Source organism: Loxodonta africana, chromosome 1, assembly GCF_030014295.1.
Source record: "Loxodonta africana isolate mLoxAfr1 chromosome 1, mLoxAfr1.hap2, whole genome shotgun sequence".
Lineage (NCBI taxonomy): Eukaryota > Metazoa > Chordata > Mammalia > Proboscidea > Elephantidae > Loxodonta > Loxodonta africana.
The window spans coordinates 104,729,632-104,753,677 of NC_087342.1; the positions used below are offsets into that span (position 1 = coordinate 104,729,632).

At 45.9% G+C, this 24,046-nt stretch overlaps 2 protein-coding genes across 3 annotated transcripts in view; one reads left to right on the forward strand and one right to left on the reverse strand.

Annotated features, from left to right (window-relative positions):
* Nucleotides 1–1,926, reverse strand: part of CCND3 (cyclin D3) — a 98,574-nt gene extending 96,648 nt beyond the window's left edge. Inside the window, exon 1 of the mRNA XM_023545792.2 lies at nt 1,780–1,926. The gene's annotated coding sequence lies outside the window, so the exon portion shown is untranslated. The remainder of the gene's footprint in view (nt 1–1,779) is intronic.
* A 1,202-nt stretch (nt 1,927–3,128) lies between these two features.
* Nucleotides 3,129–24,046, forward strand: part of TAF8 (TATA-box binding protein associated factor 8) — a 30,237-nt gene continuing 9,319 nt past the window's right edge. The window contains exons 1-9 of one of the 2 annotated variants that reach the window (XM_010587659.3): nt 3,129–3,204; nt 4,654–4,810; nt 7,237–7,335; nt 7,659–7,721; nt 8,832–8,956; nt 9,916–10,063; nt 11,667–11,809; nt 19,650–19,789; nt 20,081–20,920. In XM_010587659.3, coding sequence (XP_010585961.1) covers nt 3,160–3,204; nt 4,654–4,810; nt 7,237–7,335; nt 7,659–7,721; nt 8,832–8,956; nt 9,916–10,063; nt 11,667–11,809; nt 19,650–19,789; nt 20,081–20,093 — 933 coding nt within the window. In that variant the 5' untranslated portion in view covers nt 3,129–3,159 and the 3' untranslated portion in view covers nt 20,094–20,920. Of the gene's footprint in view, nt 3,205–4,653; nt 4,811–7,236; nt 7,336–7,658; nt 7,722–8,831; nt 8,957–9,915; nt 10,064–11,666; nt 11,810–19,649; nt 19,790–20,080; nt 20,921–24,046 lie in introns of those variants that run through there. The other variant, XM_003403916.4, reaches the window with a different exon arrangement.

Consider the following 24,046-nt stretch of genomic DNA (forward strand, 5'->3'; position numbering starts at 1 on the left):
AGGGCTGCTGTGATTTCTGTTGTTGGGTGCCATTGAGTTGATTTCGACTCATAGTGACCCCATGAGACAGAGTAAAACTGTCCCATAGGGTTTTCTTGGCTGTAATCTTTATGGGAGCAGATTGCCAGGTCTTTCTTCTGCAGAGCTATACTGGGTGTGTTCAAACTGCCCACCTTTCTGTTAGCAGCTGAGCACTTAACCACTGTACCACCAGGGCTCCTTCATAGGGTTGTTAGGAGGATTAAATGACAAATTACATCTAAAGCACTTAGAACAAAGCCTGACAATAGTGCCTTAGCTAGTATTCTGAGCCCTCAAAGGAAACAGGAAGGAGAAGGTGCTTGGGAGAAGGTCAGAGTCCTCAAGGATGGACACAGACTGGAATCCTGCTGGAATCCTCAAAGATGCACTCTCTCACTCCATTCTCAGCTTTAGAAGGTACAGGTTCTGACTTATTTACCATTATATCCCCAACACCTAGCCTGTGCGGGCACATAGCATGGCCCCAGCAAAGAGATGAAGAATTAACAAACTGCCGTGTCAGCCGTCTCTCAAAGGAGCCCAGAAATTGAAAAAGCCAAGACTCTGCAGGAAAGCAATGGAGATCCAGTTCTCCTCACACATGCTTGGCCCCAAAGAGAAAGGAGGCGGTAGGCACAGGGCAAGCACTGGTTGGAGGAACCAGTTTCAGAGTACAGGCATGAGGAGTGAGTGCCCCAGGGTTATATGCTCTGTCACATCACCCCCAGGGGGGCCCTTCCAGCTGCACTGTGGTGCTGGAAATTCCTGGGTTCTTGGGAAACAGCCCAGAAACTTGCCTTTCCCCAAATTCATTCCCTTCTATTCATGCCTAGACAGTGGGCTAAAAGAGGAGGAATTTTGTTTGTCTGCATCCCCAGTGTATCCAACGCCCAATACCACAGTCTGTATTCAGTACAGCTTTGTGGAATGAATAAGTGCCCCCCAAGACTTCCCACCACTTCTCTGCCTCTTGAATATTCATCTTTCAGGACCCAACTCAAATGTCTCTTCACTCTGAAGCTTCCCCAGCCATCTCAGCCAGAGCACTTGGCACCTTATCTCCTGTTCTGTGACCCACACTAGCAGTGGATGAATACCATCGTTGCACCGTCGGCCACCCCCCCCCCGACAATGCCAGGCGTTTAGTAGGTGCTCAATCAATGCTTGCGGTGAGTAAATTAAAGCTCCCTTCGAAAAGGCAACCAATTTCTTCAGTTCTTCCTCAGAAACAGTTTTTCTTCAAAGAGGAAGCTAAGACCATCACCTGTCTACCCATCAGACCCCACAGTGGGAGAACACTGAGGGGTCCCTCCTTTTATGTCTGTGGACTGACCTCCCTCTCTCCACCCTGGCTGGCAGGAGCACCCCCAGGCTCCCTGCCCACCCTGGTTCTCCTCCTCCTCCTCCCCACCCCATCTCTCAGGTATAAAGCACCCGAGGGCATAATGAAGCCACCTGGCTTCCAGGTCATCTTGGAGCGGAGCTCTGTGGACGTACAGATATCTAAAGAACTGGGGCGCTGGGTTCCTACTTAGGAGCTGGACACTCCTCTGCAGCTCCCATGTAGAAGAGCTCACTCAGAAGGAAAATGAGCAGAGCTCTGGGGACAAATGGGGAGATGACGAGAGCAAAGTAGCCCCCATAACGCGCTCGCCTCCAACACTCCCCTAAGGTCCGCAGCCTGAGCTTCGGAGCCTCAGCGAAGGGGGGCGAGACTGACACCCCATCTTTCCTGGTTTCTCCAGCCCCCAATCCTACCTCCTTGGCAGGTGAGTCCCACGAAGCACGGAACGTGGACGCAAACGCCGTCTCTTGCAGCCTCTCGCTTGTGTTCTTGGGGAGAGCCTTGCACCCCTCCCCCGACGCCCAAACTGAGCCGGTCTCCGCCCCCGCAGGCGCGGCGTGTTTACAAGTCAGTGCCGCGCCGCCGATCCCGAGTTGAAAGCTAGCTGGGCAGGAAGTGGGGCGGGGGGGCGGGGGAGACAAAGGGGCTGGGTCCTCGCTCGGCTGCTGTGTGCCCCCACTCGGCGCCCGCGCGCAGCCGGGCGCTCCTCCGGCGCAGCACGCCCCCAGTCCGCAAACGCCCGCCCCCCACGTGCCCGGGGCGCGGGAGCGCTCACCGAGGCTCAGGTGTGGGGCCGCGGGGCCGGCGCCGTGCGGGTTTCCACACTTCTGCCTGCTGGGCGTTCGTGAATGATCGACACGCTCCCCAGGAAATAAATAACATTAGGTACAATTTCCAGAACTCTTACCATATACGTCAGGCACCGTGACAAACCCTGTCTCTGCAGTACCTCATTTTTTTCGCTGGTATCAATCCCAACCCCATTTTACAGATAGAGGAAACTGAGGCACAGTGAGATGAGATACTTTGTCCGAAGTCCCACAGCTGGCAAGTGTTAGGATGCAAACCCAGCGTCCGCGCCCTGCCAGGCACCGGCTAACGACGACGAATAAGGCGCGGAGGAGCGAGGACCCGCGCCCGAAGGGCTCCCAGTCCAGAGGGGCTGATGGGCAAGTGAAAGAAAACCACAGGCAGCCGCGTGGACGCGAAGCCCCTGGAGCGAGGCGGGCCCCCGCAAATGTGTGCGCACTGAGGGCGAGATGTAGAGGGAAGATCTGGACTAGGTGGCCGCCGTCGGGGTCTTCAGGTACAAAATCATAGGGTGCACGCTTCAGGGCTTCCCAAAAGGACCTCATCGGGAGAATCCCCGGGGGAGAGAGATAACAACACGGCTTCTCAGCTCCCCCCTCCACACACACACACCGACTACGTCTGTGAAGCTGGGCTGGCTAAGCCAGGTGTTGCAAATCTGCAAAACGTCGCAAGTGTAGACGACCTCCTGGATCATTCCAGGGGTGTGCTCTTTATGAGAAACTGTTTCATATCGAAACAGATTTCTTTTAATTAGTAAAACCGAGGGCACATATTCTTGGCCCCTTTCCTAGCCCACAAGGGCCAGGTGAAACTTTCGCTCTCGGAAGGTCTCGTGAGCCGTGGCAACAGCGGCACCCCGATCCAGGTCTGCCGCCCCGCCCACGTCCACGCCCCGCCCCACGCCCCGCCCCGCCCCCTCACCACCCCGAGACTACAAGTCCCATCTCGCCCTGCGCTCAGACACATTACGCCAGAGCAAGATGGCCGACACAGCGGCTTCAGCCGGGGCTGGCAGCTCCGGAACGGTAAGGGCAGGAAGCGCGGGGCCGAAACCGAGAGAGTCTGGATGTTCCGTAACTTCCCCCTGGCCTTGTCAACAAGCTTATATCCACAAATTCAGCCCATCATAAACTCCAAGTGAAGAAGGGTCTTTCAGGCCGTACGGGCCCCCCCTTCTTGTGACTTGGCGGCGGCCTTCTGAGTTGGAGGACCTGTGTCCTGATTGGCTCGTTCCTTATTGGGGGGTTGGGAATCCGGAACACTTCCTGATTGGTCCGAAGATACCGTTTTCGCCTTTACCTTGGCCAACCAGAGTTGGGAGAGATTCCTGTTTCAAAATACTTAGCTTCCCTATTTTTCTGTGGTTGTACACTTTTATTTATTTATTTTTTGTACACTTTACGCTCCTCTCCCGAGGGTTATGGGTTGTTGTTTTAATTTTCCTTGTTAGTGAAGTGGCGTGGGGATGGGAGGACAAGAGGAAGAGTTCCCCCCGCCCCCGCGATAGACATGAATTCAGTCCCATCGCGTGTGCTCCTTCAGTAATATATTCTGACAACCTGCTAAGGTACAAAATACAAAACAGCCTTTATGCACTGAGTTTACGTTAATGGTGGCAGAATAATTAGGAAAAAGATAGGGATAAGGGTTGTACAACATGAACAGTAGTCATTGGCTTTGAATTATGCCCAGAAAAACTATTGAATTGGTGAAAGTTTTGTTGTGTGTGGAGCCCTGCTGGCGCAGTGGTTAAAGCACTGAGCTGCTAGTCAAAAGGTCGGCAGTTCAACACACCAGCGGATCCATGGGAGAAAGATGTGGCAGTCTGCTTCCGTAACGATTACAACCTTGGAAGCCCTATAGGGTAGTTGTACTCAGTTCTATGGAGTCGGTATGAGTCGGAATCAACTCTATATAGAATTGCAGTGAGTCAGAATCGACTTGATGGCAGTGGGTTTGGGTTTGTTGTATATATTTGCACCACATAACACACACGCCGAAAATATCATTCGGGGGGGAAACACCATTATGTGTTATTGGACTTGTAAGTTTTAGGTAGGCAGAGGTTGTCTGTATTTAGACCATGTTCAAGTTGGGTGTTCAGTTATTACTCAATGGGCCCAGATTGCTAAGTCTAAGGGGTGACTACCTTTTATTAGACCCGTTGCCATCCAGCCAACTCATAGTGTCCCTGTAAGACAGAGTAGAACTGTCTGTAGGGTTTCCAAGGCAGTAATCTTTTACAAAAGCAGATCGCCACATCTTTCTCCTGTGGAGTGGCTGGTGGATTTGAACTGCCACCCTTTCCGTTAGCAGCAGAGTCCTTAACCACTGCACCGCCAGGGCTCTTTACCTTTTATTAAGCACTGACATACATATTTAGGAAATAACTTTTGCCCGTCATTGACTCTGTGAACTGTGTGATTGCATCCTTGTCCTGCGGATGAAAATTTCTCTGGGTTGCTGATTGACAGAGATCAGGAAGTAAACAGTCCACTAACCCTGCTGATAACTACCATCTGGCCCGGAGGCGAACCCTGCAAGTGGTGGTGAGCTCCTTACTGACAGAGGCAGGGTTTGAAAGTGCCGAGAAAGCGTCCGTGGAAACATTGACAGAGATGCTGCAGAGCTGTGAGTACTCGGAAATATCAGGCTTTCTTTGAGTCAACCCAAGTATCTGTTCTGTGACCTGAATGGTGATAATGTGAGAGAATTTAAGACAAACTAAAGCATAGTAAAGTGATTGACAGGCGTTAGAAATCAGGTAGACCTGGGTGTAAATCATCACTCTGTCACTTAATAGCTTGGGCAAGTCACTAAACCTTCTGAACCTCAGTTTCCTCTTTTGTGAAATAGGATAATAATTTACACCCCATAGAATCGTGAGGGTTGGAACCCTGGTCATGCAGGCGTTAAGAGCTTGGCAGCTAACCAAAATGTTGACAGTTCAAATCCACCAACCGCTCCTTGGAAACCCTATGGGGCAGTTCTACTCTGTCCTGTGGGGTGGCTGTGAGTTGGAATCAGCTTGACAGCAACAGGTTGGAGTTTTGAAGTTAAGTAATATGTATATGTAAACATTGAATGCTGGGAACGTCATAAGCTCTTGATGATGTGTAGGTGCCCTATTACTGCTGTTTTGCTGTCTGTGCTCAAAGAACAGTCAGTTTTGTTGGAATGCCAAGACAAATTTCCGTGAAATAGATGCCAGCACATTATGTAATCAAATGCTATATTGTTTGATACAAAAAATGAGGATGAATAAATTTTATAGAATGAAATAAACATTTGAAAAAGGAAATGGCGTGAAGTTAAGAAGGCTGTTATGGCCTCACATAGGCTTTTCTGCATGTACAATGGATTTCCCTGTTTGGGACTTTTATTTTGGTGGGGGTGAGGCAGAATGAGGGATGGGGATGTTTAAGATGTTTTTCAGGGATCAACACTTGCGAAAGGAAGTGAGAGAAAGGCTTGGGCAGAGGGAGAAGAACTACAGTGCAGGCCGGACAAAGACCACAGGAAACCTGGAGTATTTCTTGCCCACCAGAGTGTCCTACATCAGGCTGAAATGGCCTGCCTTTGTACTCCAGTCCTGATCAGTCACTGGATGTGGGTGTGATCTCAGGCGGAGCAGCTTTCTGCAGCTGATATTTGGAACTTTTTAAACAGCAAATGTTTTCCTAAAGCAGAAACCTCAAACTTTTTGGTCTCAGGACCCGTTTAGACTCGTAAATGTTGAAGACTCCAAGGAGCTTTTGTATATGTGGGTTTTCTATAGAGCAATACAGATATAAATGTTTGTCACATTAGGACATAACAATGGGCAAGCACAGATTTCATTATCCACCAGAGTCATGTCATCCTCGCAGGGCATGTAGCGTCTGCAAAATTCTACATGAGTGAATGAGAGTCAAAAAGGCAAATATGTTGATTTTATTATGAAAATAGTTTTGACCTTGTGGACTTTCTGAAGGATTTCAGGATCTCCCAGGGGTTCCCAGACCACCGTTTGAGAATGTTTTTCCTGAAGAAATGGGCTAATATGTAATTCCCAACAGACAAGAATTCAGTTCTTAAAAAGATCTTGGAATTTAGGGTTAAAAGTTCATGCTAGGTGAGGTAGTTCTTTCTTATACCACTGGACGAGAGACCTTTATTCTCTAAGGAATTGGTTGCCATTGAAGTGCGTGGAACTGAAATAGTTGTGGAGGAAAGCTGTAAGTATTAGAACTAAAAGAATTGGCAATGGGATAAAAAAATCTGCCTCTTTGGCCAAAGGACAGGTGGTTTAAGCTGAGGGCTTGCTAAGACTTAGGCACCTCCATGTTATCAGTAGCTCTGGATATTAAAGTTTTAGGACTTGTATTAGTTATAAGCACTGTGCAGCATTGTTTTGCTTACAGACTGCAATCACTCTGTTCCTGAGGACCCCAATTATAGACTGGCTTCAGAGCAAAGTGTCCATGTTTTTTCCTACATTTGCTGTACACATCCTTTGACATCCCCAGACCTGCTGGCATATAGGGAAAAAAACAAATGAGTGAAGATATTTTTAACTCCCACCTGGCTAATTTCTAAGATGCTCTACCAGGATTCAGATTACATTTTCCCACAGTAAACAGATCCTGTCCACTGTTTTCATGTGTGGAGCATAGTATTGGTGACTTGCTCTGAGTAGTGTGGGGAGTAGGTCGTAGCTCTTCAGTTAGACACCCTTCCCTGTCAGGAAGCACTTGTTTTTATCTCCTGAACCGTCAGACCCCTAGATCAGCAATTCTTACCCTTTTGGGGCCCCTTTGTGCCTCTGATAAAAGCTGTGACCCATTCCCCAGGAAAAGATGTTTTTGTGTAATATTCAGCAGAACTTTAGAGTATTCATAGAATTTCCCTTCTGCGGCCGAAGCCCATTCATGGAACCCAGCTTCACAAACTCCATCTTATGTACTTTCCCCTGAAAGACTTCAACAGGGCTATTAATTGGAGTTTCAGCTTCAGGGAGAAGAAACAAAAATTCACCCACCAGAGAACAAGACTTTGTGCCTTTGGTCTCTTCCTAGACATTTCGGAAATTGGGAGGAGTGCCAAGTCTTACTGTGAGCACACAGCCAGGACACAGCCCACGCTGTCGGATATCGTGGTCACACTTGTTGAGATGGGTGAGTACACTTTCAGTTGCCAATTTTTCAGTGTAGCCAAGTGGGAGTTACAAGAGAGTGAGGAATCACCACAAGTCAGCCATGTCTGCTGAATGTTCTTGGATCACTGCTTTTGCTTTTAGCTTGAGAGATTTATTGAGATAACTCCCCTGAACCATTTAAGAGACCTCCTAACTCTCTATTGGTTCTGCTGGAGCTTACTTTCAGTGGCACCAAAGAGACTGAGTTGGGAATTTAAACCATTTTTTCCTGCAATATTACTCCTATTTCCATGTCCAATGTCCAGTGATCTGGGCAGTGATTTTTATTTTCCTGTCTCTTAGGTTTCAATGTGGACACTCTCCCTGCTTACGCAAAACGGTCTCAGAGGATGGTTATCACTGCCCGTAAGTGTTTTTGAACTGAGGCACTCCATAGATGCTCAACTAATGCTTGTGGGACAAATTAGTTGAGTAGGGCAGGGATAGGTTTGGTAGCTACTTTTTTGTTGCAGGCTCCCTTCCATTCTTCAGGGCTACCTACGATATCATCTGTATCTGGGGTAAATAGGATTAGGATAAGAAGTTCAGTACCAGAAAGGTTACCTGTCTCTGCCATGTTGCAGTAGTCCTTGTGCGTTAGCTCCAGAAGAGCAATTGGTGCTGCTTCAAAAATGTAGACGGTCTTTTCTTCCTTAGATCAGGGGTCAGTAAACTCTGACCTGTGGGCCAAATTCATCCTGCCACCTGTTTTTGTAAATAAAGCTTTATTGGAACACAGCCATGCTTGTTTGTATACTTAATCTCTGTGGTTGCTTTTGCACTATAGTAGCAGAGTTGAGTAGCTGTGACAGAGACTGTATGACCTGCAAAGCCTAAAATATTTACTATCTGTCCCTTGGCATAAAAAACTTGCTGACCTCTGCCTTAGATAAAATTGAGTGCCATAAACTGAGGAGGGAGTGACTGGTTTGGACTTGTAAGACTTGGGAAGAAGTGACTGAATTCTTTTTATCGCTCCTTTGATGCTGGCATCTTTTTAAGAACTCTCAGAGGAGCAGGGGAAAATGCCATTTTCAGTTTCCTCTTGCTGTCACTAAGCCTACACTTACTTTCCCTGGCTCAGTGCATATCTTTGTTTTACACTGTGAAAAATCCGTGGGGTCATGAAAAGAGGAGAATTACCAGTCTGTTCATCTTCCTGAGTTCCTCAGCATGCCCTTTTACATAGTAGTGTTGTCACAGCTACCCACCTACCTACCTAAGAGTTACGCAGGCAGGTTGGTATAGATGGAAATGTCAACCAAGGACATCTGGCAGGGCTCAGCATTGTGGGAGTGACCGTCTCAGATCCTTACACTGTTGAAGACCTTCTTTTGATAGAAACTCAAGATGCCTGTTATTTAGAAAATTGAGATTCAGCATTTGCTTTGAGAAAAGGAGGATTTGGACAGAGACCATAAACTGTAGAAACCGTGGCCTTGGGTGGAGGAGTAACAGGTTGTGACTCTTTTGCAGCTCCAGTGACCAATCAGCCAGTCACCCCCAAGGCCCTCACAGCAGGACAGAACCGGCCCCACCCACCACACATCCCCAGCCATTTTCCTGAGTTCCCAGATCCCCACACCTACATCAAAACTCCGGTGAGTGATGAGGCCAAAGTGGGGCCGTGACTGACTTAAAACGGAGTCAATTCCTACTCTCGGACTGGAGCCCTAAAGTTTGTTGGTAAAAGAGTTGTAAAGAATTCAGAATGTCTTTGGTGAATGAGAATTATGTTCTCAAATTTGCTGACAAAAATTTAGTTAACAAAGAAATTGAAGTGGGCCCCAGTCTTGCCTGTCCCACCAAAACAAAAAAGTGCCTAGCCACATAGAAAAAGACTGGAAGGATATTCCACAAAATGTTCATAGTAATTCTTGATGGGGTAGTAGGTAATTGTTTTGTATGTACTTTTCTGAATTTTCCAGATTTTCCATAATAAAGTTATTTTTAAAATCAAGGGCAAAGGATCTGATTAGATCTCAATTGTTTTTCACCCCATAATGTGATTGCCACAGAGCTTATACTCGGGAGGAGCGTTCACCCTGCTGTTTCGTTAGTCATTTGCGTTTACATTCATATCTTTTACCTACATTTCTTTTAAGGGAATCTTTTTGATCAATTTACCCGTTTTATGAGGGTTGGTTTAAGAAACAAGATGGTACAATTTGCTAATCCACTTATCCAGCAACTCACATACGTCAGGATGTCACCTTACACCAAAGGGACCAGGTGGTCCCTATCAGCTTCAGGGGGTGGGGACTCCCACTCTTCCTTTAGGTTGGGTCACTTTACCTGAGACCAGCTGTCCCAGGAGCTGAATAAAGGGTCGGGGTCAATCTCATTAAATGTTTGTAAACTTCTTAACTTTTAAGGTTAAAAATAAATAACAGTGGTAGTTACATTTTTTTTCTTTCTGCCCTTCGGGTATCGCTGCTTAAATAACGGCAGTGGGTCGTTTGAGAGGGTGGAAGGACGCAACAGCAGCCAAGCAGCAACCTGAGGAGAGCAGAATGGTGCCTTGGTATTATCCTAGTGTCCTGTGCTCTTCTGTTTTTAGACCTACCGTGAGCCTGTGTCAGATTACCAGGTCCTGCGGGAGAAGGCTGCATCCCAGAGGCGCGATGTGGAACGGGCACTTACCCGTTTTATGGCCAAGACAGGCGAGACTCAGAGCCTTTTCAAAGATGATGTCAGCACGTTTCCATGTGAGAGTTGCTCCCTTCTGTGGACTCTGTCTTGTCATTTGCGATGGTCACGTCATCTTCCCTTTCTCTCTGTGTAGTAGGAAGAAACAGTAACCTTTCGTTCTTATCCTGGGTGAAGCTTGTTCCTCAGGTTTCTGACTCCTTTTTCCAGATCGTTAGGGCCTGTTCATAATGATGATTCTGAAACAATAACAGCCTCTGTTCGGATTGGTCGCACGAGGTACGTTGAGTTTAGTTTAATTGAGGGTGGCTAAGCCCTGGCATCCGGGAGATTGACACATAAGTGGCAGCCCAGGTGGTGGAAGGAGCACCAGTGCCAGGAGGAGGATCAGTTATAGAACATCAGCCCATCGTCCCATCTCATTTAACTTTCAATCTCAGCACAGCAGTTTGGCCAAGTAACCGAGTTACTTCATCTTCGTGGTGTTATTGTGTGCTGTTGAGTTGATTCCAACACATGGCAGCCCCGTGCGATAGAGTAGAACCGCCCCATAGGGTTTTCTGGGCTGTAATCTTTACAGAAGCAGATCACCAGGTCTGTCTCCCACAGAGCTGCTCGGTGGGTTTGAACTACCAGTCTCTTAGTTGGCAGCCAGGCACTTAACTGTTGGGCCACTAGGGCTCCTTAGGCCTCAGTTTGTACAAAAATGAATGAAGGAGATTGGTTTGAGCAATTCATTCATTCAGCAAACTCCTCTTCAATGCCTGCTGTGTGCCTGACCTGGAATAATAGCAGGCGCTGTGCTAATCATTTCTCATGCATCATCTCCTTAAATTCTCATGCGCCTATGAGTTAGAAACTGTTGTCATCACCATTATAGGACATCAAGACTTATAAAGAAGAGAAATGAAGTTATGCTCAAGGTCACACAGCTAGTAGTTAGCATTCAAACCCAGCTCTTTCTGACCGCAGAACCCACATCCTAGCCACACTTAAACTAATCTTAGAGTGTCTCCCAACAATTGCATCTACCATAAATGTATTCGTAGAGACTGTCTTTTAAAAAATTTTTTGTTTGTTTTATTAATAATTTCTTCCCCTCCTTCTCATAGCTTATTGGAAGAACGGGAACTCTCATTTACCTGAGTGTCCTGTAGCTCAGCGGACATACACACAGGGAGTTCTCAAGTCCAGCATCTGGACTTGAATCCATCAGGCTGAAAAAGTCAATATCCCTGCTCTAGAAATAAGGCATGGAGTGGTTAACTGACCTTGGGTTCAGGATCACAGAGCTGATGCATGGCTAGGAGTCAGCCCCAGTTCTGTTTGATTTTAGCTGTGCTTGCTCAAAGTATGGGCTCTGAAGTCACACTCCCTGTGTTTGAATCCCACTCTGCCACTTTCTGTGTGTTTGAGGAACTTACCTAACCTCTCTGTGCCTCAGGTTCCTTGTTTGTAAAATGGGGATGTTAATTGTACTTCCTCAGTAGGACTGTAGTGAGAACTAAAACCATAGGACATTACCCGGTCCAAAGTTAGTGCCGAGAACATGTTGGCCAGTGTTGTTATTTGGCGCTGCTTGCTGATTTGTTGTGAGTCTCTGGGCCTGCAGCAAGCACTCTGTGATGGTGGAATAGTTGTGCCTCTCTTCTGTTCTCCCAGTGATTGCTGCCAGACCATTCACCATCCCCTACCTGACAGCCCTTCTTCCATCTGAGCTGGAGATGCAACAAATGGAAGAGACGGATTCTTCAGAGCAGGATGAGCAGACAGACACAGAGAACCTCCCTCTTCACATCAGTACGGTAGGTCCTGCCTTATGCCTGCCTCGGAGCACCCCACAGCTAGCCCATACTCCCCCAAGCCTCTCACCCTGGAATTAGACATGACCTACTCCAAATCTCTGGCTTTATGCAAGGAGCTTGCGCTATGGGTCCATGATTGTCTTAGTCATCCAGTGCTGCTCTAACAGAAATACCACAAGTGGATGGTTTTAACAAACAGAAGTTTATTCCCTCACAGTCTAGTAGGCTAGAAGTCCAAACTCAGGGCGTCAGCTCCAGGGGGAAGCCTTTCTCTCTCTGTTGGCTCTGAAGGAAAGTCCTTGTCATCAATCTTCCCCTGATCTAGAAGCTTCTCTGCGTGGGAACCCGGGGTCCAAAGGATGCGCTCTGCTCCCAGCACAGCCTTCTCGGTGGTGTAAGGTCCCCCTGTCTATCTGCTCACTTCTTTTATATCTCAAAAGAGATTGGCTTAAGACCCAGTCTAATCCTGTAGATTGAGCCCTGCCTCACTGACATAACTGCCACTAATCCCATCTCATACATCATAGAGGTAGGATTTACAACACATAGGAAAATCACATCAGGTGACAAAATAGACAATTCGCACAATACTGGGAATCATGGGCCAGCCAAGTTGACAGATATTTTGGGAGAAACACAATTCAGGCCATAACAGCGATGATCCAGGTGTGATCTGATCTCCATCTTAAGAGAGAAATCCATGTCTTGGAGATTCATTCATTCAATAGATATTTAAATGAGCATCTGCCAGGGCCAGGCACAGTTGCACATGCTGGGAGATTAGTAAGAAACAAAATAGACAAAATTCCCTGCCCTCATTGAGTGTGTATGGGAGTGGGAATGGAGATGTGGTATTAGATAGGGTGACTTGAGAAGGTGACATTTAAGTAAAAGCCTGAGGTGAACAAGGTTTGCAAATATCTCTTGTTCTCTTATCTTGGGCAATAGTACTAAGTCACAGAAATACTGGAAGCTCTAATGCTTGTAAGATTTATAGGACCCTTGTAGTCAGGTTTCCATATTCAGCCATCCTTTTAAGATTGGCCTTAGGGTTTTTGGGTGTGTGTATGTGTGTGTGATGACAAATTTGGGTTTTTTGAGGGGGTGTGTGTGTGTGTGTGATGACAAATTTGGGTTTTATTCTAAGTCATAGAAAGCCTTTGGATACTTTTTAACCAAGGAAATAACATAATTAGATTTATATTTTTAAAAGATCCTTTGGCTGTGTTGTGGAGAATGGTGTTTTGTTTTGGTGGCAAAAATATGTTTAACAAAAAATTTGTCATTTCAGCCTTTTTTACACGTATAATTCAGTGACATTAGTCACGTTCACTATGTTGTGCAACCGTCACCATTGTCCGTTTACAAATGTTTTCCTTCACCCTTGACAGTGACTCACATCTTTTAAGCAGTAAGTCACTCTCTCTCCCCCCTGCGTGTTAACCACTAATAAACCTTGGTCTCTGTCTCAATTATCTAGTGCTGCTGTAACTGAAATACCACAAGTGGATGGCTTTAACAAAGAGAAATTTATTTCCTCAGAGTGAAGTGGGCTAAAAGTCCAAAAGCAGGGCGTCAGCTTCAGGGAAAGGCATTATCTCTCTGTAGGCCTTCTCATCAATGTTCCCCCGGACTAGGAGCTTCTCCGTGCAGGGACCCCGGGTCCAAAGGACACACTCTGCTTCCAGCATTGCTTTCTTGGTGGTATGAGGTCCCTTGTCTCTGCTAGCTTCTCTTATATCTCAAGAGATTGCCTCAAGACACAATCCAGTCTTGTAGACTGAGTCCTGCCTCACTAACACAACTTCCGCCCATCCTCCCTCATTAACATCATAGGAGCAGGATTTACAACATATAGGAGAATCACACAATCCCAGGAATCATGGCCAAGGCAAATTGATGCACATGTTTTTTGGAGTACATAACTCAATCCACAACAGTCTCTATGCATTTGCCTGCTCTAGATATTTCATATAAGTGAGTTGGCCTTGGTTTTTAAGCAAAGGATGCCTCAATAGTTGTAGTTGGCTGGGTGTTCCTCATATTCTCTTAAGATGCAATGTATCTAATGGCACCAATAGCTGCAGTTACCAGGTGGAGGGCACCAGTACCGTTTCTGTTGTTTGCCGAAGGTCTTCCTTGCTTGAACACAAATTTCTTTAAGGTCGAATTATTCCTTTCAGAATTAGGCCTGGGAGCCCATGGCTTTAAATGAAGCAGAGGAGATCATTATCCTACACTTCTATTTCGGACTTAGCTAATTTGAGCTGAGATATGGTGATTGGGAGGAAACTCTGGTGGTGTGGTTGGTAAGTGGGCACTCCTTGGAAACTCTGTGGGGCAGTTATACTCTGTCCTGTAGGGTCGCTATGAGTCGGAATCAACTCGATGGCAGTGGGTGGGTGGTGACTGGGAAATGGACTAAGTTGAGGTTTACGTTATGAGAAGGAGAAATCTTCTAAGTAAGCTTGTTATTTTCCAGCATCACCATCCATTTGTAAGTAAAGGGCTTTCAAACGTGTTGGCCAACTATCCAGGTAGTGATGGAAGGTGAAGTCATGATGTTGAGGGAACCGAGGCTGACAATGTGAAGGGCTGCCTGAGAATTCCTGGTTACTGAGTGGCCAACCAGGTTTATAGACAAGAGAGAGTTGAAAGACCTGAACCCTGGAGTCAGACTGGCCTGGCTTCATGTCCAGACTGTTAACTCACCAGCTGTGTGATTCTGGTTGCATTATCTAACATCTGAGTCTGTTTCTGCACAAGAACCAATAGGAATAGGAAAACCTATGTCCAGGTAGCTAAGAGTAGGGCCTGAGACAATGAGCAAATACACACAGTAAAACCGGTGAAAGCTGGAACATGTCTAAGGCAGAAACCCGTCAGAGAAGGAAAACTCAAACATTTTCCAGTAAAACGAGCAATAGAAGAGTAGCAACACTGCACCCTGTCAGAGGCAGAAAACTTGTGAGACCTGAAAAAACAAGGCAGTCCTGTCGAGTTCCAGTTCTCACAGGTTCCAGGTGCCTGGAAGCAAGTGAAATGCACTGTTCCCTCCTCTGCCTTTTTTTTTTTTTTCAAATAATTTTTTTGTGTGTTTTTGCTGAAAGTTTGCACAGCAAATCAGATTCCTGTTTGACATTTTATATACAAATTGTTCATTGACATTAATTAACATTTTTCACAATGAGTCAGCATTCTCTTTTAATTCCGTTCTGGCGGTTGAGTTTCCAGCACCCTAGTTTCCCTGTCTCCATACCATCTCACCTTTGCTTTAGAGTAATTGTGGACCTTTTGGTCTTCCCTTGATTTTTACACTGTACAACCACAGTCTCTGCTGTTTAAAAAAAAACAAAAATGCTTCAAGAAAAAGAGTCTAGCAAGCGTTTAATTCATTGGATTTAAAATTTTTTTTTACTGTTATTTTGTTGGACTGGGAAATATGTTTCAAATTCAGAATGCACAGAAAGAGGTATTGGCGAGTTTTTCCCATCCCTGTTTTCCTTCATCCGGTTTCCCTCCCACCAGTCACTTACTGTCACCAGCTGCTTGTGTATCCTTCTCGAGACATTGCTTTTGTTTTGTTTTACACACAAACAGTAACAAATCACAAAGGGTTCTCCTCTTGCTTTTTTTTCCTTGTCACTGTATTTCGGCGATCATTCCATAGCCATATATAAGGCCTTTCTTCGTTCTTCCCAGGTTCATGGTATTCCGTTGTATTGATGTGACAGTTTATTAACTAGTCCCCTGTGGACGTCTAGGTTGTTTGCTGCATTTTACATTTACAGACGTTGTTACAGCAAATTAAATAACTGATATTTTCAATTATTCTTATCTATCGATGGCTACACATCTCTCAAAGATTATTGCTGGGTAGTATTTTGCTTAACCTAGTTCTGTTTTCTCCATGTACATTTTAAATTGGTGTATATTAGAATTTTTTCTCATACATTTGAATTAACTGCCTTTTGCAGGTAATCCACATGTCTTAAAATTTGATCTTCTAATAAAAAATGTACCAGTCATTCATTCAACAAGTATTTATTTAGCCTCTAGTAAAGACCTGGCAATCTACTTCCAAAAAATCAGCCACTGAAAACCTTACGGGGCACAGTTCTACTCTGGTACACGTAGGGTCACCGTGAGCCAGAATCGAAACAACGGCAGCTAGTGCTGGTATGTGCCAAATACTGCTCCAGGTGCTTGAGAGACAGCAGTGAACAAAATGAACAAAACTTCTGCCTTTTGGGAACCCGTGTTTTGGCAGTGAGAAAGCAACAAATAAACATAATATATGAATAAGTCATTATACGGTGTATTAAAGATAAAAGTTCTGTGGGAAAAAAAAAAGTAGGGGAAGATCCAGGGTGAGGGGCAGGGGTCTGAGTTTTCAATAGGGTGGTCAGAGTGGGCATCAGTGAGAAGATGACATTTAAGCAGAGACTTGAAGGAGGTGAGGGAGTGAGCCATGCAGATGTCTGGGGACGAGTGTTGTGGCAGAGGGAATAGCCAGTGCAAAGGCCCTGAGGAACAGCATGGAGGCAAGTGTGTCTGTGGCCAGCAGGGAGAGCGAAGAGTTGGATCAGGTAGGGCCTTGTAGGCCATTTTAAAGAATTAAGCCTGGGACTGGTGTCCATGTCCTAAGCCAGCTGTTCCTTGTAGGGGCCGCTGCCGCTCCTGAACGGAACCAGCTGTTCATTTTTGTGCCATTTGATCACAGCGGCCTCTGACTCTTCTGGTTGAGGTCATCTTTTGCCTGAAGTCGCAGTAATCTCGGTGACTTCTCCCCCGACAGAACCGTGGCCCATCACCAGGGGGCGTAGGCCAACCAGCTGGATCTTTTGGTCATTTAAGCCTGAGCTTCTAGGTGAAGTTTTTGGTGTGATCTTCCTACCCCCACCCACCACCTCTGCTCATTTTAGAGAATTTAAGAGTATAAATAACCCTGGTGGCATAGCGGTTAAGTTTTACGGCTGCTAACCAAAGGGTTGGCAGTTTGAATCCGTCAGGCACTCCTTGGAAGCTCTATGGGGCAGTTCTCCCCTGTCCTATAGGGTCGCTATGAGTCGGAGTCGACTCGACGGCACTGGGTTTGGTTTTTTGTTTATTCCCAGAACCAGTCTTTGTTCTGGTTTTTTTTTTTTTTTTTCGGTGAAAGTGTACACAGCTAAACCAATGACTTGTTTTATAAGGATCTACACAAAGCTGGTTCCTATGAGGCGGAGGTTAAAGATGGCCAAAACGTCTAACTTTTCCAGTCTGCTATATCACTCCATCATCTCTCACATCAACTACTCCCTCTCACCTCAGTACTCTCCCTCCTGTCTTTGGTTCCCTAATTTGCTACAACGTCTCACAGAACTCAGGAACCATATAAAGGAAATGGCTCACACAGTTGTGGAGGCTGGCAAGTCCCAAATTCGTGGGTCAGGCATAGCCTTCTCCCTGGCCCTCAGTCTCTGCCCAAAGGCACTCAGCTTTCCTGCTCCATGGGCTGGGAAGCCCGCCACACCGTCTCCTACAGGTCTCTGCTGTGGGTTGCTCCTTCTTTGGTGGTGGTGGGCTCTCCTCCCTGCTCTGGAATTGGCTCTCTTTTAAGGCAAAACTGACCAGTCCCCTCCGTGGACCACAATTATCTTATTTGCACAGCCCCACCCAGTCACCTGGGTGGGAGTCACAAGACCATGGCTAGAAAGGCCACGCTCAAAAGCAATTGTACAGAAACAACCAAAGATACGCCATTTCAGCAGTTTCTGCCTGTATAATTCAGTGACGTTGGTTATATTCTTCAAGTTGTGCAACCATTTTCACTATCCTTTTTCAAGTTATTCCACCGCCATTATCTTAAATTCACTGCCCCCTAGGCTTACCATCCAACCTTGCAAGTTGCCATTGTCAATTTGATCTCACATAGATAATTCTTGAAAAGAGCACAATGCTCCAGGCAGACTTACTGTATTAATTATGGTAAACTATTTGGGGGGCCAGAACCAGTTTTTAAAATTTCAGCATAATACTTTTTTCCCTATGTACACACAATTGATCCCTGGTGGTACAGTGTTTGAGAGCTACAGTGAGCAATGACTGCTAACAAAAAGGTCGGCAGTTTAAATCCACCAGCTGCTCCTTGGAAACTCTACGGGGCAGTTCTGTTCTGCCTTATAGGGTGACTATGAGTCAGAATCGACACAACAGCTACAATTTTTTTTTTTTAAACAGGCAATTATGATTTAGAAAAAAAATTCTTTAATTGGGGTCATGCTGAATATATGTAAACTTCTAAGCATTTCCAAAATCACATTTTCCTCAAAAAAGGAGTAAAAAAACCTGATTTTTTAAATGGCTGCCTGATATTACATTTCATGGGTGTGTCTTAATTTATCTATTTTTTTCTGAATGTTTAGATTTTCAGTTTCTGGTTTTTATAATGGCGTGTTAAAAATCTTTGTACATAAATTTATCTGAAAGTGATTATTTCATTAGCATATGCTCCTAAGAAAGATTCATGTTCCCAGAAGCATGAACATTTTTAAGGTTTTGGTGTACGTGGGAAGAAGGACTGATTCTTATTTGTTCCCATTGTACTCTTTGTGCGTGCCAGTGCCTGGCACATAGTAGGTGCACAGGATATCTGTGTTGACTGAACGTCATTGAAATGCTTTCCAAGAGTTGTGCCGATTTCCATTCCCACCAGCAGTATGTAAGAATACTTCTCTCCCCATGTTTGGGAGCAAATGTTGGCCTTTTAAAATGGTTATAGTGAGCCTGTTCTGAGGGACATCTTGGGTGGATGTTTATGGGATTTTACCATTCCCCTGTGAAGTCATCTCTCTTTCTTCCTCCCTCCTTTCCTTTCTCTTGACAGCTCTTCTTCTCTTTTCCTACCCCCTTGCTTACTTTTCCTCCCCTTTTTCATGTCTGAGCCTTAGATTACTGGCTCTTAGGCCTAGCTGTATGGCAGAATCACCCAGGGGCTGGTTAAGAAGACAGACCTACTCAGGCAGAATCTCTGGGTGTGGGCCGGGGACTCTTAATACTGAGCAAGCTCCCCGGGTCTTTCTGCTGTGCCTGATCCCTGGACCACTGTCTGGAGCCACTGCTTGACACCTTGCCCTGACACATGTTGGGACCTGCAGGTTCTGCTTTGTCTTGACGGGAACCCTCAGGACTAGAGACGTTTCTGACCTCTGCTGGGATATGATTGTTGGGACTATGTTGCAGGTACCAGAAATTTGAGAATTTGCATCAATTCCAACTCATAGTGACCCTATAGGACAGACTAGAATTGCTCCATAGGGTTTCCAAGGAGCACCTGGTAGGTTCGAACTGCCGATCTTTTGGGTAGCAGCCTGAGCTCTTAACCACTATACCACCAGGGTTTCTGGAGGAAATTTATTATGATTTTATATTAGCTTTGGTCCAGGAGATGCCCTGTGCAAATGCCCTGGCCCAGGGTACTGAGGGTCATTTCCCTTTTTCTTTATTTCCGCACAGGCCTGGGCTTCCTCCCTAAGGCATCTGGATTTTAGCCCCTTACCCCCTTACCCTTTTGTCCGTCCCAGGTCTCTCTTCCTGACCTGTCCCTGCCCTCTCAAGATGTTCAGGGCTCCATGCTCTGCTCCGCTGTGTCAAAGCTGTCAGTCTCACCTTCCCCTGCTCACCAGCCACTGCCTGGGCCTTGTTTCCTCTGGGGCAGAGATGGGCACCTTGGGAAGAAAGTGGTCCCTGGGCTTCTAATTTCTTAGTAAGGGGTTGCTAGAAGTAGTCCTTAATATGGGTATCTGATCTCTTTCCTTATACCATTGGTATTTTGTTTTATTTTGGTTTTTGCTCAAAGGATGATTCGGGAGCCGAAAAGGAGAACACGTCTGTCCTGCAGCAGAACCCCTCCTTGTCAGGGAGCCGGAACGGCGAGGAGAACATCATTGATAACCCCTACTTGCGGCCTGTGAAGAAACCCAAGATCCGCAGGAAGAAGTGAGTTGGAGGCTGGGGTCCAGAGAGACTTCTCTGGCCAACTGAGGTGGGCTTCTCTGCTCCTTGGTGGAAAAGAAAGTTCACCAGTGGGTTTGAACCTTGGGGGGAACTCCTGTGGTGAGAGGAATTATGTTCCCTCTTCCTCTCCTTATTGGCTCCTGTATGTTCCTTAGAAGTTGAGTGTCTTGCAGCCTGGGGACCACCCCTCACAGCCCAGGAGTTGTTCCCCGCTAGAAGGCGAGCAGGCGGGGTCCCCACCAGGCAGGCTCCATGGATTCCTCTTCTTTCTAGGTCCCTCTCGTGAGCTGAGAAGGAAGCCTGGCTTATACAGGATGTGGACACCACCCTCCTGGGCAAATTAAAGGCACTTGAGGGAAGAAGAGAGGGTGGCTTCCTGGTGGCTGAGCTGAGGTTGCCAAGGTGTGACCGGGTGTGATTTTAATAGCAAACTTTACATTAAGATAGCCTGTTGTCACTGGATGTTTGGGTTGAGGAAGACAATAATAACGAGGCTTCATTATCAACCAGGTGGCACTGTGGGGTGTAGGGCAGCTGGTGACTTCATTTTTATCACAGGACTTGATTCCTTTAAAGCCTGGAAGACCAGGGAAGATGGCAGGAAAGAAAGTACCCTTTGCTTCCTTTGCTTACTACCTGAAAAACCATTTACCCAGTTTGTATTTCAGGATATCTGGACCCCTTTTAATGACTTAAAAGAATTTGTAGTACAAATTTGTCATCCCAGAACCTAATTCTTACCAGACACTTTACATGGGCTCCAAGTGCCCTGTTGAACTGATCGAAAGTGGCTTTGCTCTCTCCAGACATGTTGGAAACTGGAGGCCAATGAGCTGCTGAGTGGCTCATGGACCACAACTTTGATCTGGGGCTGTGGGTAGATAGGTTAATGTGGAGGAAAATGACATGCAAGGGCAACACAGATCCTCTCATCAGCATGTGATGAAAGTACCCTCAAACAGATGAGCACTGTCTCCTCCTGAGAGACTTGTCACTCTGTGGAATGTGTGCTTGGGAGCCACCAAGTCATGACCCCTCCAGGGAAAAGAGGATTTCTCTGACAAGGAGCTAGAGCCCTGGATAGCATGCTCTTACTTGATAGAAGAGCCAGATTTTAAACAACAGGGAACAGGTTGACGGGGCAGAGCGGTGGGCTTAGCCTAGTATTCTGAAAGCTGAACAGCCTGACTGGGCTTCTAGAAGGCTGGTGTGGATGGAAGCCATGTTCCCACCTCACTGCGGAAGTGGGCCAAGGAACCTAGGGGCAAAGCCAAGGTGTCCTTCCAGAAGCAGGTCTGAATCTCTCATCCTAAGCCTCCTTGAAGAGCCAACTTCATTCTTGATGTACTCTACAAACCCAGAAACAAGTTTTTAAGGAAAATGCTGGGCAACCTGATATCCTCTGGCTGGTCTCAGAAGGAAGAAATCCTAAAACCAAGTCCAGGGAAGAAAAATACCAGTGACACCTGGAAGTTTAACACAAGATAAACAAGGTGTTCCCTAGGCCAGAATCCTAAGGACCATATTGAGAAGTTTATTTTAACTTATACTCCCACCTGGTGTCAAGTGTCGTCTCAAATTTCTGTCATCATGGTGAATTTGAGAAACTTGGTGGTTGGACAGCAGGCTGCGTGTACCTCTGACCTCACTGTGCCCTGGGATGCTCGATTGCTTTGCCTGGAAGGAAAGAGCTGCTTATCCATAAGTAAAGAGGGCATGCTAGTGAGATAATCAGATTTCCCTAACTCTGGTCCAAATACGGGCTTTTAGTGACCCAAAGCTCTTCAGTTGTAAGCAGTTAGACTGGGACAGCTACCGTGTACATGGTGCTGGACCTATGCTGCCGCCCTGGGGCTTGTGCTCAGTTCTTGGCACTTCTTGACCTGGCGAGTTTAAATGCAGCCCCAGGGTTGAGCCATGCAGATGGAGGGCTGAAATCTTCCACCTTGCTGTTCTCACTGCTGTGGGGAGTGCAGCCAACATTTCTACAGCTCGTCATTCATTGTTGCCGTCTGGAGCAAGCACTTGTTGAATGCCTGTGTGCGAAGGGCTAAGGTGGGCTCTGGAATAGTGTTATAATTTCTGCTGTTGAGGTTGCAGAGGCTGTACTGCTGTGATTCTGTTCCGGAGGAGAGACGCTGGGAAATGACTAGACAACTTGAACCCAACTGTTGTGTAAAAACTGTGCATACTTCTTGATGTATATTTATAAATTTCTATTTTTTATAACTTTTGGGGGTTTTTTGGAGGGAAAAAAATGGTACCCAGAGCCAGATTAAAAATGTGATTATAAGTGCATGGTAAAACATCATAATAAAAACCCTTTGTAAATGAGACAGAATTATGAGCTTGAACTTAATTTGTGTTCAGAAGTTGCAGCGATGATGACAGCTGTGGACAGTCCTTCTATTGGACTAAATAACCCTGGAAATTTTGTAAAACTTTTCATTTTGGAAATTTCCAAACACACAACTGGAGAGGAAAGAATATGAACCAGTATATACCCATCACTCTGCTTTAGTAGTTACCAACGTCTGTCAGTTCTGATTCATCTATTTCCCCCACTGTTTTTCCTTTTTTTTCTGAAGGTTTTTTTTTTTTTTCTGGAGTATTTTTTAAAGCACATCCCAGACTTGTGTCATTCGATTTGTAAATATGTCAGTATGCATCTGACCTTTTAAAACTTTTTATTTTGAAATAAACTTAAATTCACAGGAAGTTGGAAAAAAAAAATTACAAGGAGGCCCCGTGTACTCTACCTGTTCCCCTAGTGGTAACATCTGGCATAACTGCAGTACAAGATGAAAACCAAAAAATTGACACTGGTCAATCCACAGACCTTACTCAGATTTCACCAGGTTTACACGCACTCATAAAAGGAGCCCTGGTGGCATGGTGGTTAAGCGCTCAGCTGCTAACAGAAAGGTCAGCAGTTCGAACCCACCAGCCACTCCACTGGAGAAAGAAGTGGTAGTCTGCTTCCATAAAGATTATAGCCTTGGGAACCCAATGGGTGTAGTTCTTCCCTGTCGTATAGGGTTGCTGTAAATCGGAATTCGACTTGACAGCAACAGGTCTAACGAGACCTGCACTCGTTTGTATGTGTATGTAGTTCTCTGCACTTTGTTACATGTAGATGAGTGTAACTTCCACTGCAGTCAAGATACACAACAGTTCCATCGCCACAAAGCCCCCTCATGCTGTCTCTTTATAACCACATCCTTGTCTCTCCTTTTTCTCATCCCTAGCCCCTGGCAACCACTACTCTGTTCTCCACCTCTGTAATTTAATTTAAAGCATGTTGTACAAATGGAATCATACAGTATGTAACGTTTTGAGACTGACTGTTTTCACCTAGCGTAATTCCACTGAGATCCATCCAGGTGGTTGTACCAATAGTTCATTTCTTTTTATTGCTGAGTGGAATTCCATGGTATGGATGTTCCATAGTTGAAGGGCATCTGGACTGTTTCCAGTATTTGGCTCTGACGAATAAAGTTGCTATGAACGTTCGTGTAAAGCTTTTTGTGTAAACACAAGTTTTCGTTTCTCTGGGATACATGCTGGAGAACAAATTGCTAGTCCCTGTCCCTAAGTGGTGCAAATGATCTGCATTCAACTACTAACCTAGAGGTTGGTGGTTTGAACCTACCCAGCAACAGCAGAGAAAGGCCTGGTGATCTGCTTCCATAAAGATTGCAGCCAAGAAAACACTATGGAGCTCAGCTCTACTCTAACACATGGGGTCACCATGAGTTGGAATCAATATATATATAATTTTTTTTTTTTAATTTTTGTTGTGCTTTAAGTGAAAGTTTACAAATCAAGTCAATCTCCCACACAAAAACTCATATACACCTTGCTACATACTCCCAATTGCTCTCCACCTAATGAGACAGCCTGCTCCCTCCCTCCACTCTCTCTTTTGGTGTTCGTTTCTCCTCTAACCCCCTCTACCCTCTCATCTCCCGTCTGGGCAGGAGATGCCAACATAGTCTCAAGTGTCCACCTTATCTAAGAAGCTCACTTCTCACCAGCGTCCCTCTTCAACCCATTGTCCAGTCCAATCCCAGTCTGAAGAGTTGGCTTTGGGAATGGTTCCTGTTCTGGGCCAACAGAAGGTCTGGGGGCCGTGACCACCGGGGTCCTTCTAGTCTCAGACCATTGAGTCTGTCTTTTTACAAGAATTTGGGGTCTGCATCCCACTGCTCTGCTGCTCCCTCAGGGGTTCTCTGTTGC